We start from the raw sequence: 17,700 nt of genomic DNA, 5'->3' as shown, positions 1-17,700 counted from the left end.
TCAATGATGTTACAAATTGAACTAAAAAACTAAAATTTCAGCACTCATAACAACACCACTCTCAAATGTATAAAATTGTCATTAACTTTTAAATAGAATCTATCCGTACATAATAGGATTGTAAATTAATTTTTAGATTAAAATAATAATAATAATTATTTAAATAAAAAAATTATATAGGTTTACTTTTACAATTTTTTAATTATAATAATACCAATATTTAAATAGAATATATCTGGACATCGTACAAATGTAGGTACGTTTAGAATTTATTTTTCTGAATCAATTGTAAAAAGTCTGAGACTTTTGATCTCTTGCTACAACTAAAAGGTGTAAACCAATTTTTTATGCAATAGATTTATAACCGATTAAACTCACCCGACCCATCCGACAAACCGCCAAAACTGAATCCGATGACATCAAACGGTTGATAGTGGATGATATATCATCATCCGTGGATTTCTTTGGATTGAGTGTCCACCCTAGTAGTTTCCATTGCAGTGTCAAAAAAATTATAAAAAATATCGGTTAAGCAAAGGCAAACATGGATGTCTACAAAATAATAACATTTTAAATATAAGGATGTCTCCTTCCCCTTTTCTCTCCCTCTCTAATTTCTTATATAAAAGCCCCGTCAAAAAATATTATATAAAAACAAAATAAATAAAGGTTACCACAAATGACAAAACTTTAATCCATTGCCTATTAATTAGTGAGAGAGAAAAAAAATTAAACTCTTTAAAAAAAGAAAGGTTACCATAAATGAAATCAAATATTCTTTCATTCTTTCATTTGCTTGTCGGTTTCCATATCTTATAACCCTTATATATCCTTGTTTTTACTGTGAGCCAATCTAAATAACGAGGCATTAAATAATTAAATAACCTAACCCACATTGCATAATACTCCAACCAGTAAATATACAATTTCTCTCTTTCTTCTCACTCCACCACTCCACAGTTTCAACTTTCAACCATCGCGGGCTCATAGCCCCATATAAACCTCATTTTCGATTTCCTCATCGTTCTTAACCCTTCAATACGACACACAATGGTAAGTTTTTTTATTCTTGTTACGACGTTCTGTTTTTTTTCTCTTTCTTTCTGAGTGAATTTTTAGATTCTTATTTCTCTTTTATTATCTTTAGTTGAAATAGATTGATTTGATTTTTTTTCTCTTGGTACCGTTAAAAAAGATAATGTCGTAACTATCATGAATCATGATATGCAAATGAAGATGCTTATTTAAAATGTTGAAATGTAAGAATTTTAGGTTTGGACTGGTTGTGATCGTAGTGATAAAGTGATCATACTCCAGCATTTTTAGTTGAATCTAATTAAATGCGAGTGTTTTTCAAAACTTGGACAAGTTTGGAAATTATTTATTTTTGGTTTGGTTTGTTTCTGAACTGTACTTGTTTTTGAATGTTGCCACAAATATATAAATCCTATGTTGTCATTAACACAGTCGAGGTCGCAGAAAGGTTTTCGTGATTACGGTCGGCACAGGTGTTGCGTCGTCGCGTGTGTGAATTAGCCACAATTTGTTCTTTGTCACAAAAACGGTGAATATCAATACCCTTTGTCGCGGCCATTTTTGCAGTAACGCACTAACGAAATAGTAGCAGTGACAGGCTTTTGACCTCAAGACGGTGTCAACAATAGCGGTTTATGCGGCTTCTAATTGTATCCGAAAGGGCTATTGCGACTTTTATTAGGGTTTCGGGGAGAAAATTTTCAAATCCTTTTTTCTAACTGTTGTGTTTTTTAAGGGTATAAATGTCAATTTCAAATGCTTTTAAGGGTAATGGTCTGTTTTTTATTTTGTTATTTCAAATCCTTGTTAAGGAGAGTAGATGTAGAGAATGACCCAGAAAAATTATAAGAATGGTTATTAAGAAAGATCTAGAGATTAACGGTTCGGAGAGTAACATGGTTCTGGATAGAACATTATGGTGGAAGTTGATCCTTGTAGTTGGCCTCACTTATTGTATTCGACCCTGCTTAGTGGGATAAGGCTTGATTGTTGTTGTACAAATAACTGTTTTGTTCTTCTTATGTTTAGTTTAGTTTAGTTTTAATAGGTTCTTATTTGTTGTAGTTTTATTGCCGTGTAATTTAGGTTTTTTTAATTATGAAGTATGATGTTCTATTGAATTTTGTGTAATTTTCTATTTTTGAATATTCATGTTTATTTCCTACCATGGGTTTTAGTATTTGCAATAACGGCTATCTGCTTAACCCGCTATAGCATTTTAGGAGGTGGTTGATACGCGACGCCATATGGGATTAACAAAGTAGTATCAATCAATTATTTTAAAAGCTTAAATAAGGTGAAAGACATGACTGATTTTATGTCTAACACTTCTTCATATTTGAATGCTTTTTTTTTTACAGAGTGAAGAGTTTCAAAACAATTATAGAGATAGTGGGCATAAAAAGTCATTCAATGATCCTATGCACTATGATAGGGATCACCATTATGCTGATAATAGGTACTTATCGAATCAAACGCCGACATATTATGCTGATGATGACAGGCATTTACGACATCGAACACTAACACGCTATTCCAGTAAGAGGCACTTAACTAATCAAAGGCCGAAACATCATGCTGAGAAGAGGCACGTACAACATAAAATGCCGGAAGAATATGCCGATAAAAAGTATTTGCCTCATCAAACACCAGAGGATTTTTCTGATAAAAGCCACTCACCATATCAAATGCCGGAAGACTATGCTGCTAACAAGGGCTTGCCTTATAAAACACCAGATCGGTATGCTGGTAAAAGGCACTTACTACATCGAAGGCTGTCACGTGCTGATAAGAGACACTTGCCACATCAAACACAAGAAGACTTTATTGATAAAAAATGCTTGCAACATCAAGCAATAGAAGACTTTGCTGATAAAAGGCACTTACCACTTCAAAAGCCAGAAGACTATGCTGCTAACAAGTGCTTACCGCATAAAACGTCAGATCACTATGCTGATAAGAGGAACTTACCACAACAAATGCGGGAGCCCTGTGCTGATAAGAGGTACCCGCCATGTCAAACGTCGAAACACTATGCTGATAAGAGGCACTTACCTCGTCAAACACTGGAACACTATTCTGATAAGAGGCACTTGCCACATCACAAGCCGAAAGATTATGCTGATAACAAGGGCTTACCACATTCAATGCCAAATTACTATGCTGATAAGAGGAACTTACCACAACAAACACCGGAAATCTATGCTGATAAGAAGTACTTACCACATCAAATGCCGGAGCCAACTATTCGAACTGCAGCCTCAGTACGAAGTCCACAGTCAAGTTTTGTATATTGTAATATTTGTAATGTTAACTTTGGCCGCATGAATTTCAAAGAACATAATAACGGAAGGAGACATCAAATGTTATTAGCACTACGTGAGCTATCAATGAAACAGAAAACTTCAAATGGACAAGAGAGTAGACAAATTCCAAATTCTTCTCGAGTGAATCCAACAGTTCAACCTAAGGAAGTTTCAAAATCTAAGAAAATTGGGCACTCGGTTGAAAGTGTGAGTTGTGAAGCTCCTAGTATTAGGTACAAAGAAGTTCCAGCTGAAGGTTCTAAAAGGAAATTCAGGGATAATTCTGGTACAAAGGATTGCGGTTTGAAAGTAGAGAATGTGAGTCACGAAGCTGCTAGTTTCAAGCAAAAGAAAGTTCCAGCCGAAAGTTCTAAAAGGATACTCAAGGATAACACTGATGCAAAAGATCATGGTTTCAAACACGAGATTGGAGGAGCAACGGGAGGTAAGTACATGAAGATGAATAATGGGATAAGAAGGCCCATGAAATCATCAAAACCTGAGGTCAATGGTCAGTCAAATTCAGTCAAATCTCAAGTATCTGAATTAACATCAGCATCAGGGCATTTGGCTTCACGTAAAATAGCACCGGTCCTTGGAAAAGGATCTAGTTTTAAGGTACAGTCTCAACATGTCTCATGTTCACTAACTCAAAAATCCAAAGGCAAAGAACATCTCAAGTTTCAAAATACTACCATGGAAAAGAATGATCAGTCACATTCAACCCCGGTACAATTGAATGCCTCAGCAGTGGGATCAAGTTTTGAACCTCCAATTCAAATTGATCCCCAGTTGAAAATCAAAGGCAAAGAACATCACGAGGTTCAAATGTCAGAAAGCAATGTTCGGAATGAGATTCAAAATCATATTGTTCATCCAAATGATCAGCAACCTTCAATCTCAATAGAGTTGCAAGATCCTGCTGGTTCTATGACTAACAACCAAACAGAAGGTGTGGATTCTGATTCTGCAGCGAATGATGTAGTCTTAGAACCACATGCATCTCCACCACCAGATGCATCCGTGTCAAATTTTGAACCCCAAACTGAACATGATCTACATACTGAAATAGAACCTCAAGTATCGGATGCCGTAGCTTATTGTCAGAGCCAACATCCTTCAGAGAGCAGTGCTGAAACTGAAACTGCAGATGAAAGTTCTCAAGCAGAAATGGAAATGGAAATTATTCAGTTGCCTCAGGTGTTTCTTATTTTCTTAATTTTTTTTTTTGGAGTTATACGTCTTTTATGAACCATTGCTTTTATAACTTTGCCTACTTGTTGCAGGAATCTGTTTGTCTTAAGTGTGGCAATAAAGGCTTTGAAGAGACGTTGGTATATTGCAACAAATGTGAATATTATGCACTGCATAGGTACTTGTTAGTTACTCACAATTATGTTTTAGAATTATGTTATAGAGGCAGACAATATATAGTGTGAGTACCACCATTCTCTTCTTTTGATTAGGTGAACAACTAAACTGTATTAATAACACAATGAACTTCCATTTTTGCATCAGAAGCAATGTTGTTTTACCATCATATTTTTTCTAAACATAGCTTTTGCATTTTCTGAAATTGTTGTTTCACAATCTTAGACACCTTTTGGCCTTGTGTACCTTAACTTTCTCTTTTTCAGGTATTGTTTAGACGGCCCAGTGGTTTTTACAGATGAGGTTATTTGGTTTTGTGAGGATTGTGAAGCAGAGGTAGTAGACGAAGATTATCCTGATAGTGAGATCGTGGATTCAGAAAATGATGAAGTTGATTCCATCGAGGACTATGATCAAGGCACTACAGATTCCGAGAAAGTTGGCGAATTTGATTCCAACGAGGACTGTGATCAAGATACTACAGATTCCGAGAAAGGTGAAGTCGATTCCCGATATGGATGTTCTAATTCAGTTGATCCATTGCCTATTGTTGATCCGATATGGAGGTAAGAAATTTGTTTTTTTAGTGACTTCTGTTACCATCTTTTGGAATTAATCAATTTTCGGTAGTCGTTACGCCCGTCGTTACACCTAAAACATTATCTGAAGTTGAATTTTCTGTGGAATAGGGGAAGTTTGCAGCTTATCAACAGAAGCTTTGAATTAATGAGCCATTTGTCCACTTTAGCATGTCCTAAAGTTCTTGAAGAGGCAAGACATCTCCCTAACGTGTTTTATGCAGACTTGGTTCAAAGATCAGCTGTGTGGCCACAGAGTTTCAAAAAATATGGAACAAACAATCAGAGCATTGGCCTTTATTTCTTTCCTAAGAATGAAAGGTGATGTTTTTTACTAGCTTAGAAACATGATTTTAAATTGCGGTCTGCAGCCGCAATATTGCTGATGCGGTTGCCTCCACAATGGCATTAAGCCGCAATTGCAGTGTATATTAAAATGACCGCATCTGATGCGTACCAACACAGTGCACAATAGAATAGTAATAAAAATAACAGTATTTAAGAGAAAGAGCTTTATTGTATTGATGTGTGAAGAAACAAAGTACAGAATAAGGAATTGCAAATCCCTAGATCTGCCAAGAGCTAGGCTCCTCAATAGAGAGTCAATACTCTCTATCCTCAATGCACTAACAGCCACAATGCAAAGATGCCCCTCAATTCCCTCTCTGACTCCTTATATCTAGGAAGGAAATGCTGTGATGCTCTCTCTCTCTGATACACGTCACATCATCTCTAACAACCTTAGCCACTATTTCCCAATCTGCCCTTTCTTCTAGAATAAACCAATAACGGCTTGGCCCCACTAGTTGCTGAATGAATTAATTGCTGATGTGGTGCTTCCTCATTTGTTTGGGTTCTATCAATGCCTCCTCCATCAAAATGGACCTTGTCCTCAAGGTCAAATCTCGGAAACTGACTTCTAATCATTAATTCCTCCTCCCAAGTAGCTTCCTCCATAGTCTTGCCCTTCCAATGAATTAGTAACTGCTTCACCTCTTCCCCATGCTGCTTCACCTTCCGGGTAGCAAGTACAGATTCAGGTTCATAGACCTCTACTTGTTCTTCCAACAAGTCTGGGAGTTCTGTGTCTTCTTGGTAATTTCCCACTGCCTTCTTCAATAAGGAAACATGGAAAACAGGGTGCACTCTAGATCCTTCAGGTAATTTAAGTTTATAAGCTACTGCTCCTACTCTTTCTATTATTGGGTAAGGGCCATAATACTTGGCAGCTAATTTAGCATTGATTCTGGTAACTACAGACTGCTGCCTGTGGGCTCTAAGCTTGACAAACACCCATTCTCCACACATAAAACTTCTGTCAATTCTCTTCTTGTCTGCCTGACTCTTCATTCTCTCTTGTGCCTTCAATAACTGAATTTTTAATTGTTTCAGAGCTTCATCTCTATCCATCAAGTCCTGCTGCACACTGGCCACTCTAGTTTCGCCTTGCACCCATCTTGTCAGCTGAGGTGGAAGTCGGCCATAAACGACCTCAAATGGTGTCTTATCTGTTGAGGCATGGTAAGTAGTGTTATACCAGTACTCAGCCCAATGAATCCATGTCACCCAAGTCCTTGGCTGGTCAGCTATAAAACATCTCAAATAGGTTTCCAGACATCTGTTTACCACTTCTGTTTGGCCATCAGATTCTGGATGATAAGCTGTACTCATCTTGAGTTTGGTTCCTTGCAACTTGAATATTTCCCTCCAGAAGTTACTCATGAAGATAGGGTCCCTGTCACTTACTATTGATAAAGGAATGCCATGTAGTTTGACTATTTCCTTACAAAAAATTTCTGCTATACTTCGGGCTGTATAAGGATGCTTCAAGGGTATAAAGTGTGCATATTTAGATAATCTATCCACTACTACCAATATAGCTTCATACTGTTTGGACTTTGGCAGACCTGTGATGAAGTCTAAGGATATATCCTCCCATACCTGTTCAGGAATAGGGAGTGGTTGCAGCAAACCACCTGGAGATGATGCCATGTATTTTTGTCTTTGGCATATATCACATTGTTTAACAAATTCTTGTATAGTGCCTTTCATACCTACCCAATATATATTTGCAGCCATTCTCCTATATGTTTTGTAGAATCCTGAGTGCCCTCCTTGTGGTGTAGAATGAAACTCTTGTAATAGAATAGGAATGAGTTGAGATTTGTTGGAAATTACCAGCCTGTCTTCATAAAAAAGAACCCCTTGTCTATATCTGTATCCTGGCCAAGATGAAGGATCTTGTTGAACTTCTGCAATGATCCTTTGTAATTTCTCATCTTCTTGCACCTCTGCTTTGATTTGTTCTTCTTGTGCCCAAGATACTAGAGATTTCATAGTATTCAATTCACTACCTTCATGCACCCTAGATAGTGCATCAGCACCCTTGTTGAGCTTGCCCTGTTTATAAATAATCTCGAAATCATAACCCATCAGCTTTGCAGCCCAATTTTGTTGTTCCGCAGTTACTATTTTTTGCTGCATTAGTTGTTTGAGGCTTCTTTGATCTGTTGATACTACAAACTTCCTTCCTAACAAATATGGCCTCCAATGTTGGATTGCCAGCACTACAGCCATTAGCTCCTTCTCATATGCAGACTTAGATAAATTTCTGATTCCCAAAGCCTTGCTAAAGTAAGCCACCGGTTTTTTGTCTTGCATTAGAATAGCCCCTATGCCCGTACCTGAGGCATCACATTCAATAACAAATTCTTTTGAAAAGTCTGGTAAGGCTAATACTGGTGCTGTCGTAAGCCTCTGCTTCAATGTGTCAAACGCTGCTTGAGCCTTCTCGTTCCATTTAAAACCCTCTTTCTTAGTTAATTCTGTTAACGGTTTGGCAATTTTTCCATAATCTCTGATGAACTTCCGATAATAACCTGTCAGCCCCAAAAACCCTCTAACTCCTTTAACATTCTTGGGTTGAGGCCACTGAAGCACACCAACCACTTTATTAGGGTCAACAGCTACTCCATTCCCTGTGATTACATGCCCCAAATACTCCACTGATTGCTGGCCAAAACTGCACTTCTTCTTGTTTACCACCAAACTATGAGCAGACAACAGCTCCAAGACCTCTTTAAGATGCTTCATATGAGTTCCCCAGTCTTGGCTATAGATAAGAATGTCGTCAAAAAACACCAATACACTCTTTCGGAGTAATGATCTAAACACATCGTTCATGAGATTTTGGAACGTCGAAGGGGCATTGGTAAGCCCAAACGGCATTACAAGGAACTCATAATGTCCTTCATGAGTCCTGAATGCAGTCTTCTCAACATCAGAATCCTTCACCCTTACTTGATGATAGCCCGACTTAAGATCCAACTTAGTAAAGAATTTCGCACCATGTAACTCGTCTAATAATTCTTCAATGACAGGGATGGGGAATTTATCGGGAATGGTTACCTTATTAAGTGCTCTGTAATCAATGCACATCCTCCATGTGTTGTCCTTCTTTTTCACCAATATAACAGGACTAGAGAATGAACTCGTGCTGTGACGAATTATCCCGGCAGCCAGCATCTCTTTAACTTGCCTTTCAATCTCATTTTTATGGTGATGAGGGTAGCGGTAAGGACGAACATTCACTGCTCCATGTCCGTCGATGAGATTGATAGCGTGCTCCTTCTTCCGTCTAGGCGGTAGGCTCGAAGGCGTTTGGAAAATGTGAGCGTACTTACCTAACACCTCCTCCAACTCCCGGTGTTGGTGTTCCGACAACACAGATTCGCAAGTTGTTTGGAAAACGTTCGCGTACTCACCCGACACCCACTCCAACTCCGGGTTTGGGCTTTCGGACCTAACGAATTCACAAACCACCTTAGGCTCAACCCCCTCAATTCTCCACACCTCCCCATCTTTCTTGGACCTGGGTTTCTCTAGAACACTTTGTAGTGCAATCAATGGCTTTTTGCACCCCTCTTTGTTTCCAAGTGTTATCCACTTCCCTTGTTCCCAAAAACTCATAGTGTGCTGTCTCCAATTAATAATAGTGTCACCCAAAGTTTTTAACCATTCAACGCCCAACACCACGTCAATACCCCCTAATTCAAATAATTGCAAATTCTGCCTTATTTTGTAACTTCCAATGTACATCTCCAGCTCTTTGCACCTCCCTTGCGCTTCTATTTGGACCCCATTCCCTAGTTTAACCTTCATTTGTGGAGTTTGTTCAATGGGCCAATCCATGTGGTGTACTAAACTTTGTGAAATGAAGTTGTGGGATGCCCCACTATCCACCAAAATTAAGACTTCTACCCCCATGATTGTTCCTTGAAACTTCATGGTTTGATGGTTTTCATGGGCTATATGATGTAACTCCAATATACTCATCTCTCCGTGCTCCTCATCCTCCTCTTCACCTACCTCCACAGCCAACACCTTGGCTTCTCCATCCTCATCATATTCATCATCCACCACTAACACTCTAAGGTGTTTGTCTGGACATTGATGGGTAGGACCAAAAGGTCCTTTACATTTGAAACATAACCCTTTTTTCTTTCTATCCATAAGTTCATTGTAAGAGAGGTGAGTGAACCCTCTATCACGAGGCCCAGCCTGCCTCCTATCACCTTGGGCCTGTCTGTCATTGTTTGGCCCATTCCTCCTACTACCATTTGCACCCCCTTCTCTATTTTTTACCATAACCCAATCTGATCCTCCCTTGTTTCCAACCTGTGACCCAACCCGGTAAGGCCCATTTTTTGGCCCACGGTTGAGTCCAACTCCACTCTTCCCTTTCACCTCCTTCTCTACAGCACGAGTTACTTGCAACAACTTCATTCTACTCATATCTCCCATGGTTGCCAGACTCCTAACTCTACCTTTAATCTCCGATTGCAACCCATGAAGAAAATAGCCCTGAAATTGCTTCTCCGGTAATCGCGGAATTTGAGCGATTAAGTATTCAAACTCTGTTATGTACTCTTCCACCGATCCTTCTTGCTTCAACTCAGTCAACTGCTCGTACACATCTCCATCGCCATGTCCTCCGTACCTTTCGAGTAACGCTTCCTTCAACGTCTCCCAAGTCATGCCTTCATCTTCTTCAACTAGTGAGTTGAAGAAGTGTATGGTGTGTCCTTCCATACATAACTGGGCTAAATTTACTTTCACTTCCGGCGTGGTACCCTGTACCCGAAAGTAAACCTCTGCTCGTGAAATCCAACCGGCAGGATCTTCACCGTCGAACGACGGAAGCTCAACCTTCTTCGCTGAATGACGAAACTCGGCTAAGAAATCGGCGCGAGACCCCTTTGAAACATCTCCGGTCTTCTTCTCCGGTGTATCCACGTTCTCCGGTCCATTTTTTTTCAACACACTCTCACTGCTCTCCTCTCTTACCGCCTTTCCCAGGTACTTTTCCAACATCGCAATTAAACTCTCGTGATTCTCCTTTACCTCTACCTGGAAATTTTCCAAGGTAGAACGGACCTCCGAGATCTCTCCTTCTAACGCCGTCACCTTTGCTTCCATTCTCGTAAAAGCTACTGCTGTGATTTTCTTCGCCGGCATCCACTGGTACCACCGTCAAGAATCCGGCAGGTCGGACCACTTGATGCGTACCAACACAGTGCACAATAGAATAGTAATAAAAATAACAGTATTTAAGAGAAAGAGCTTTATTGTATTGATGTGTGAAGAAACAAAGTACAGAATAAGGAATTGCAAATCCCTAGATCTGCCAAGAGCTAGGCTCCTCAATAGAGAGTCAATACTCTCTATCCTCAATGCACTAACAGCCACAATGCAAAGATGCCCCTCAATTCCCTCTCTGACTCCTTATATCTAGGAAGGAAATGCTGTGATGCTCTCTCTCTCTGATACACGTCACATCATCTCTAACAACCTTAGCCACTATTTCCCAATCTGCCCTTTCTTCTAGAATAAACCAATAACGGCTTGGCCCCACTAGTTGCTGAATGAATTAATTGCTGATGTGGTGCTTCCTCATTTGTTTGGGTTCTATCAGCATCAAAAACCGCATCATACAATTTCATCTATGGTCCTTCGTTTCTCCTCACCAAAAATATGAAAAATTTAAAAATTACAAATCTTAATCTTCGTTAAATATAATGAAAAGTCTTAACTTTAGGCATTTTTCAACTTTGTACTTCAAATATCTTTCGTTAAGTATTCACACTGCAATATCTGCAATATGCATCACAACTGCAACCGTATCTACAACCGCGACCGCAATTTAAAACCATGCTTTAAATTTAACTATTTTGCCATATCAATCCACTTTTGTAACTAATTATATATCTAGTATTGAATAAAATGTTAATGTATTTTTTTACAGAGTTGAGAGATATTTTGACCAGTTAGTTCATGAAATGATTTCCAATGACCTTGCAATAAGAGCTAGGGTTGCAGAAGCTGAGCTTTTGATTTTTTCTTCTACAATGCTCCCAAGCCAATATAGGAGTGAGTTACATTACATTACACATATGCTACTTGTTCATTTATTTATGTTATGTTTGGATTTTGTAAAACGAATGGAGTGGAATGAAGCGGATTGGAATAAAAATATCATTCTATTGTTTGGTTATTTCATGATGAAATAGAGCAATTTTGCGATTCCCCTCAAATGTGAGTACAAAAAATGATGGAAAGTGATGGAATGTGATGAAATGCATTTCATCTGGTTCTGTTCCATTCCATTCTTTTTAAAATTAATTCAACAAACAATGGAGCATAAATTTATGCCATTTCGTCCGATTCCATTCCATCTATCCAAACAGTCTTATTAATATGTTTGAATTGGTGGAATGTGATGGAATGAAGTGGTATATTATTAGATTTCATTGTTTAGATTTGCATATAATGAATAGATATAATGAATAGAGAGGAATGAAACATGATGAAATCAATTACATCCAATCCTTTAATTTTCATTTTCCTCAATTTAGAGTGTATGCAATGGAATGAACTAATTTGTTTTGTACTGATCTATCAAATTATAAAAAATACACAAACAATAGAATGAAATCTCTATTCCATTCGGCTCCGATCCACTCCATTTCATCATGTTCTAATCAACTCTGCTCCCTTCTAAGCCATCAATTCAAGCATAGACTTATACTTTACTATTTGTTAACTATGTCTAAATTTTTGAGCTATTCATTTTTGCAGGATTTCAATCAAAGTATTACTTGTGGGGAATTTTTAGAAGAAAACTAACATCATCCTAAATAGTAATACTAGGTGTTTTAATCAGACAGTAGCAATGCATAGTCCTAATGTGCATCTAACCAGTGCATCTAACCATAGTTTATGTATGCTTCCAAACTGTTGTAATTATCCCACTTTTGTTTTGGTTTTTGTTAGAAGTTGGTGCTTTTTTATTTTGACAAGCACTCATATTTTAAGAATTTTATCTATGATTATTAGATTATTTTGTTGAAGCAACTAAAGTATTTAATTCAATCTACCAATTGCTTAATATTCAAATAATCACTTTCAAAAGGATCTTGACAAGGTGGTTCAAGGTCTATTAGCAGAAAGTACAAAGATTTTAAGGGCTTATTTTGAATAAACTGAATATAACTTTTATTACATTTTTTTTTTAAATATATTAAATAATAAATATATTTAAATTATATATGGACAAGATATATTAACTATTTAATATATTTAAAAAGTGATTTTGTTTTTTTACGGATAAAAAGTGATTTTTTAAGAATAAAGACAGTAGAGAGTACTCTCTAATTTCAATGAATTGTTAATTAGAAAATTGTCAATTATATTTATAGTTTTTTGTTATCGTAGATAAAGAAATATAAAATAATATAATAATATAATAATTGAAAATAGTTAAATAGAAAAAGTGAAATAATAATCATTAAAAACTGTGGGACCCGCACCTTTTCATCTTCTTCTATGTAGTAGCAAAGAAAAGGGAGAGAGAAACTACTAATTTTTTTCAAACAATATTTTAAAAATCAGACTGAACTAACCGATCAGTCCACAAATCAAAAGGGTTATCGGGTTGGTTTGATTGTTGGATCAAATATGTTATTAAACCGTGAGAATTGGTCAAAAACGGAAAAAACGAGTGAACCAGCGGTTTTAAAAAACCGACGGTTCAAATGCATACTTTTTTCTCCGCACAAAACGACATCGTTTTCATGATTAAAAAATAATTAGATTTTATTTAAACCTTATTTGAAACAACTTTTTCCCTATTTACCATTAGATCTGATTTAAAATTTATTTAAATTTAAATTTTATATTATTTTGTTGTAAGTGATGATTATATTTAGAATTTGAATATAAAGAATAGAAATGTAAAAATATGATATTTTAAAATTTTAAAATTTTGTAGGTGTTTTGTTATTTTTTTGAGATTGAGTTATCCAGTTCGACCGATTTAATAAATATATAGTATTGCAATAGAGACTGATTTATTCAACCGAGTTATCCGGTTTAATCCGATTTAGTCATACGGTTCGACCAGTAACTCAGTGGTTCAACCAATGAACCAGTAACCCAATACTCTCACCGGTTTGATGACCGGTTCTGTTTTTAAAACAATGGTTCCAAGTAAACCATTCTTCTTGAATATGAAAATAAAACGTTATTTTTTCTTATATTTTTTTAAACAAATTTGTTTTAATTTTTTTGGGTGAAAATTAGGAATTAATTCTATGAAATCACTAAAAAGATGAATTATTAATAAATAAAAATTTATATGGCATTTTGGTCGTTTGCGCCGTTTAAAAATAGTCAGTATTATATAAGAAAATTGATGGGGTCATTTTATAAATTTTTTTATATTAATTATAAGAGATAAATTTATAAAATTTAAAAAGGAGAAAGCAATAAATAACAAATAATAGAAATGTCACATTTATAAAAATTATATGTTTCAAAATATGTTTCACTTTTAATTTTCAATATAATTTTAATTTTTATTGTACCATCTAATTAATACTTTTTATTTAGAGAAAATGACTCTCTCATATTACATTAATGATAATAAAAAGAGTTTAATAGTAGTGCACTGACTGACTCAGTGTAAAGAAGTATTACACAAACATTCAATCAGATTATTTTAAAGTGCCAAATCATTACAGGAATTTAAAATTTGAAGGATGACTAGGTAAGATACATGATTGTCATTGATTGATAGTGTAAAAATAATTTACACTGTCAGTGCACATACCCTTTTCTCTATTAAAATACACCAATAACAAATAAGAATAACGGGTTAAAATTGTTATTCTCTTTTTTATTTATTATATTTTCTTAATCTGTATGAAAGTGTCAACTATAACATTTATTTTGTGACAGAGAGTAATATGTCATTAGAATGTAAAATAAATAAGGGTCATGCTAACGTGTCCTAAGGGCACATGTTAAGAATACTATAATTAGAAAAAATTGAATGTAATTAAATGCAATATAGTAATATTTAAAATTTTGATACATTGAATGCGCCAGTTCCAAGAAACTATTTCTATTAATATCTCATTAATTTGTGCCCTTGGGGCACATGTTAGCTTTTCCCAATAAATAAAATTGAAAACAAATTATTTTGTAGAACTATTTTTATAATTTAATACGAGTGAGTAAAAATTTGGAGAACTATATACTTAAAAAAGTTACATTTATAAAAAGGATAATGCTAACAAGTGTCCAGGGGTATTAGTTAAGAGATTAAAAATGTAAGGTGAACATTGTTTAATAAAGTAAAAAGATATGTTTTTACCCAAAATATAAGTATTAAATGCATTGAAAATATAAATAATTAACTTTTTTAAAGAAGATTAGGTATATTCTATGCATGGAATCTAGAATATTTTTTTAATTTGGAATGTTTAACCAGTGCCCCTGGGACACTCGTTAGCATGACCATTATAAAAAATTTGGAAAACACAAACAATCAAATATACATAAAAATGTTACATTTATGAAAAAATTTGGAAACACAAACAATTTGCTCAGCATTTATTCCATATTCTTAAAAAAAATGTTGCCAGAGACATAAATTTAATGAAAAAATGACCTTATAGGTTGTTCTACTTTGTAACAGAAGCTCTATAACTGTCTTTTCCTTTTCCCAACAAATAGAATCTGAAGAAACAGATATTGAACTTCTACTATATCTTTTGATGGAGATCGATTCTTCTTCCGAAAGCAGTGGTGAATCTGAAACGGTACATGAAACTTTCTCTAGAATTTTTATTATACATCTTTTATGAATCATTGCATTATATAATTTATAACCTTTTCTACCTGTTTCTGTTTCAGGTTTCTGTTTGTATTAAATGTGGCAATGAAGGCTTTGAAGAAACATTGGTATATTGCTTCAAATGTCAAAATTATGCACTGCATAGGTACTTTTCATCCACTCACTTACATTGCATGTATTTGTGCGAATGCGATTGTCGCAATTGTGGCCGAACCAACCGTTATTGTTGACAACGGCTCGCATGCTAATGGCGCTGCGCCAAAGCCTACCAACTATATGATGTTATGTTAAAGCCGCGCTATTGACAATATATTGTGTGAATACCATCTTTATGTTCTTTCGACGCTATTGACAATATATTGTGTGAATATCATCTTTAGGTTCTTTCGGTGTTATGTATGCTACTTTCTGTTTTTCAGGTATTGTTTAGATGGTCCTGTGGTTTTTACAGATGAGATTATTTGGTATTGTGAGGATTGTGAAATAGAGGTAATAGACGTAGATTTTTCTGATAATGCGATTGTAGATTCGGAAAACACTGAAGTTAGTTTCAGTGATTATTGTGATCAAAACAGTGGTGATTCGGAGAATGTTGAAGTTGAAGATTGTGACGGAGAGGTGATAGATGTAGATAATTCCGATAAGGAGATTGCAGATTTGGAGAATGTTGAAGTTGAGGATTGTGAGGTAGAGGTAGTAGATGTAGATAGTTCTGATAAGGAGATTGCAGATTCAAAAAATACAGAAGTTAATTCCGTCGAGGACTGTGATCAAGAAACTGCAGATTCGGTTAAAGTTGAAGTTGATTCAGGATATGAATGTGCGACTGTAGCTGATTCGCAGCCTATTGCAGATCCAATATGGAGGTAAGAAGTATGTTTTCGCGACTAATGTTACCGAGTTTTGAAAGTAATGAATTTATTGTAGCTGCTATATATGGTAATTGGTAACAATGTTAAGTTGAATTTTCTGTAAAATAGGGGAAGTTTGCAGCTTATCAACAAAAGCTTTGAATTAATGGCCCATTTGTCCACTCTAGCAAGCCCTAAAGTCCATGAAGTTACAAGACATTTCCCTAATGTACTTTATGCTGACTTGCTTCAGAGATCAGCTGTATGGCCAAACCTTTTCAGGAAATTTGGAGCATATAATGAAGACATTGGCCTTTATTTCCTTCCTCAGAATGAAAGGTGACATTTTGCACATACTTAAGAATATAGTTTGATTTGATAAAAGCTTTTGTTTCTTTTCTTGTGTCAACTTTTGTTACTAATATCATACTATTATGTAGTGGTGTTAATGTCCTATATTTTTTACATTATCGTTGTTGCAATGTCCGTGTCCGTGTTATGTTGCAGAGTCCGTGTCGGAATCTCTCATTCAAAGATAAGATATTGTCATGCTCATATTTAAACTAGTATTGACTTAAATGCTAATGTATTTTAACAGGGTTGAGAGATTTTTTGACGACCTAGTATATGAAATGATTTCCAGTGATCTTGCCATAAGAGCTGAGGTTGAAGAAGCTGAGCTTTTAATTTTTTCTTCTACAACGCTTCCAAGCGAACATAGGAGTGAGTTGTTATAGTATTACATTACACATTCTACTTCTTCATTTAAGCATTATTGTTTTATTGGTTGTTAACTGTATCTAAATTTGTAAGCAATTCATTTTGCAGGATTTCAATCAAAGTATTACTTGTGGGGAGCTGTAAGAAAAAACAAACATCATCCTAAATGCTAATGTTTTAATCAAACTATAGTCTCTACTATTTTGAGGATTAATGATAGTTTTTGTTTCAATGCACAGCCCTAATGTGTATCTAACCATAGTTGAGGGTTAATGATAATTTTTGTTCAATGCATAGTCCAAATGTGTATCTAACCATAGTTGAGGATTAATGATGATTTTTTATTTTAATGTATAGTTCAAATTTGTATCTAGCCATAGTTTTTGTATGCTTCCTAACTAAAGCACCTATCACACTTTTGTTTAGGTTTTTGTTATAGAAGTTGGTTATTTCTTTGACAGGCACTCATATTTTAAGAATTTTATGAATTTTTGAAGCAGAAAAAGTATTTCAAAAAATTAGTTTTGATATTTGTCTTTGAAAATAAGATATTAGTCTATGAAGACACTCTGGCGAGAAGGTTTAGGAAAATAAGATAGTATAGTAGTTATTTTGAGAAACAAAAAGAGTAATAGATATGT

The 17,700-nt window shown here is 35.6% G+C and overlaps 2 protein-coding genes across 2 annotated transcripts; both read left to right on the top strand.

Moving 5' to 3' along the window:
- Positions 1–887: 887 nt before the first annotated feature.
- Positions 888–12,639, top strand: LOC131623038 (uncharacterized). Its single transcript, XM_058894058.1, has 7 exons — positions 888–1,053; positions 2,397–4,541; positions 4,628–4,713; positions 4,979–5,278; positions 5,402–5,611; positions 11,595–11,719; positions 12,428–12,639. Exons 1-7 carry the CDS (start codon positions 1,051–1,053, stop codon positions 12,484–12,486), a joined length of 2,928 nt encoding a protein of 975 aa, XP_058750041.1. The 5' UTR covers positions 888–1,050; the 3' UTR covers positions 12,487–12,639.
- Positions 12,640–15,675: 3,036 nt separating this feature from the next.
- On the top strand, positions 15,676–17,353 carry LOC131623078 (uncharacterized). The gene is made up of 5 exons (XM_058894104.1): positions 15,676–15,692; positions 15,782–16,354; positions 16,469–16,678; positions 16,938–17,062; positions 17,168–17,353. The coding sequence occupies exons 1-5, from the start codon at positions 15,676–15,678 to the stop codon at positions 17,230–17,232; spliced, it is 990 nt and encodes a 329-aa protein (XP_058750087.1). The 3' UTR covers positions 17,233–17,353.
- Positions 17,354–17,700: the final 347 nt, after the last annotated feature.

Source organism: Vicia villosa, unplaced genomic scaffold (assembly GCF_029867415.1).
Source record: "Vicia villosa cultivar HV-30 ecotype Madison, WI unplaced genomic scaffold, Vvil1.0 ctg.000048F_1_1, whole genome shotgun sequence".
In the NCBI taxonomy this organism is placed as follows: Eukaryota; Viridiplantae; Streptophyta; class Magnoliopsida; order Fabales; family Fabaceae; genus Vicia; species Vicia villosa.
This window is presented reverse-complemented; position numbering and strand designations above follow the sequence as displayed.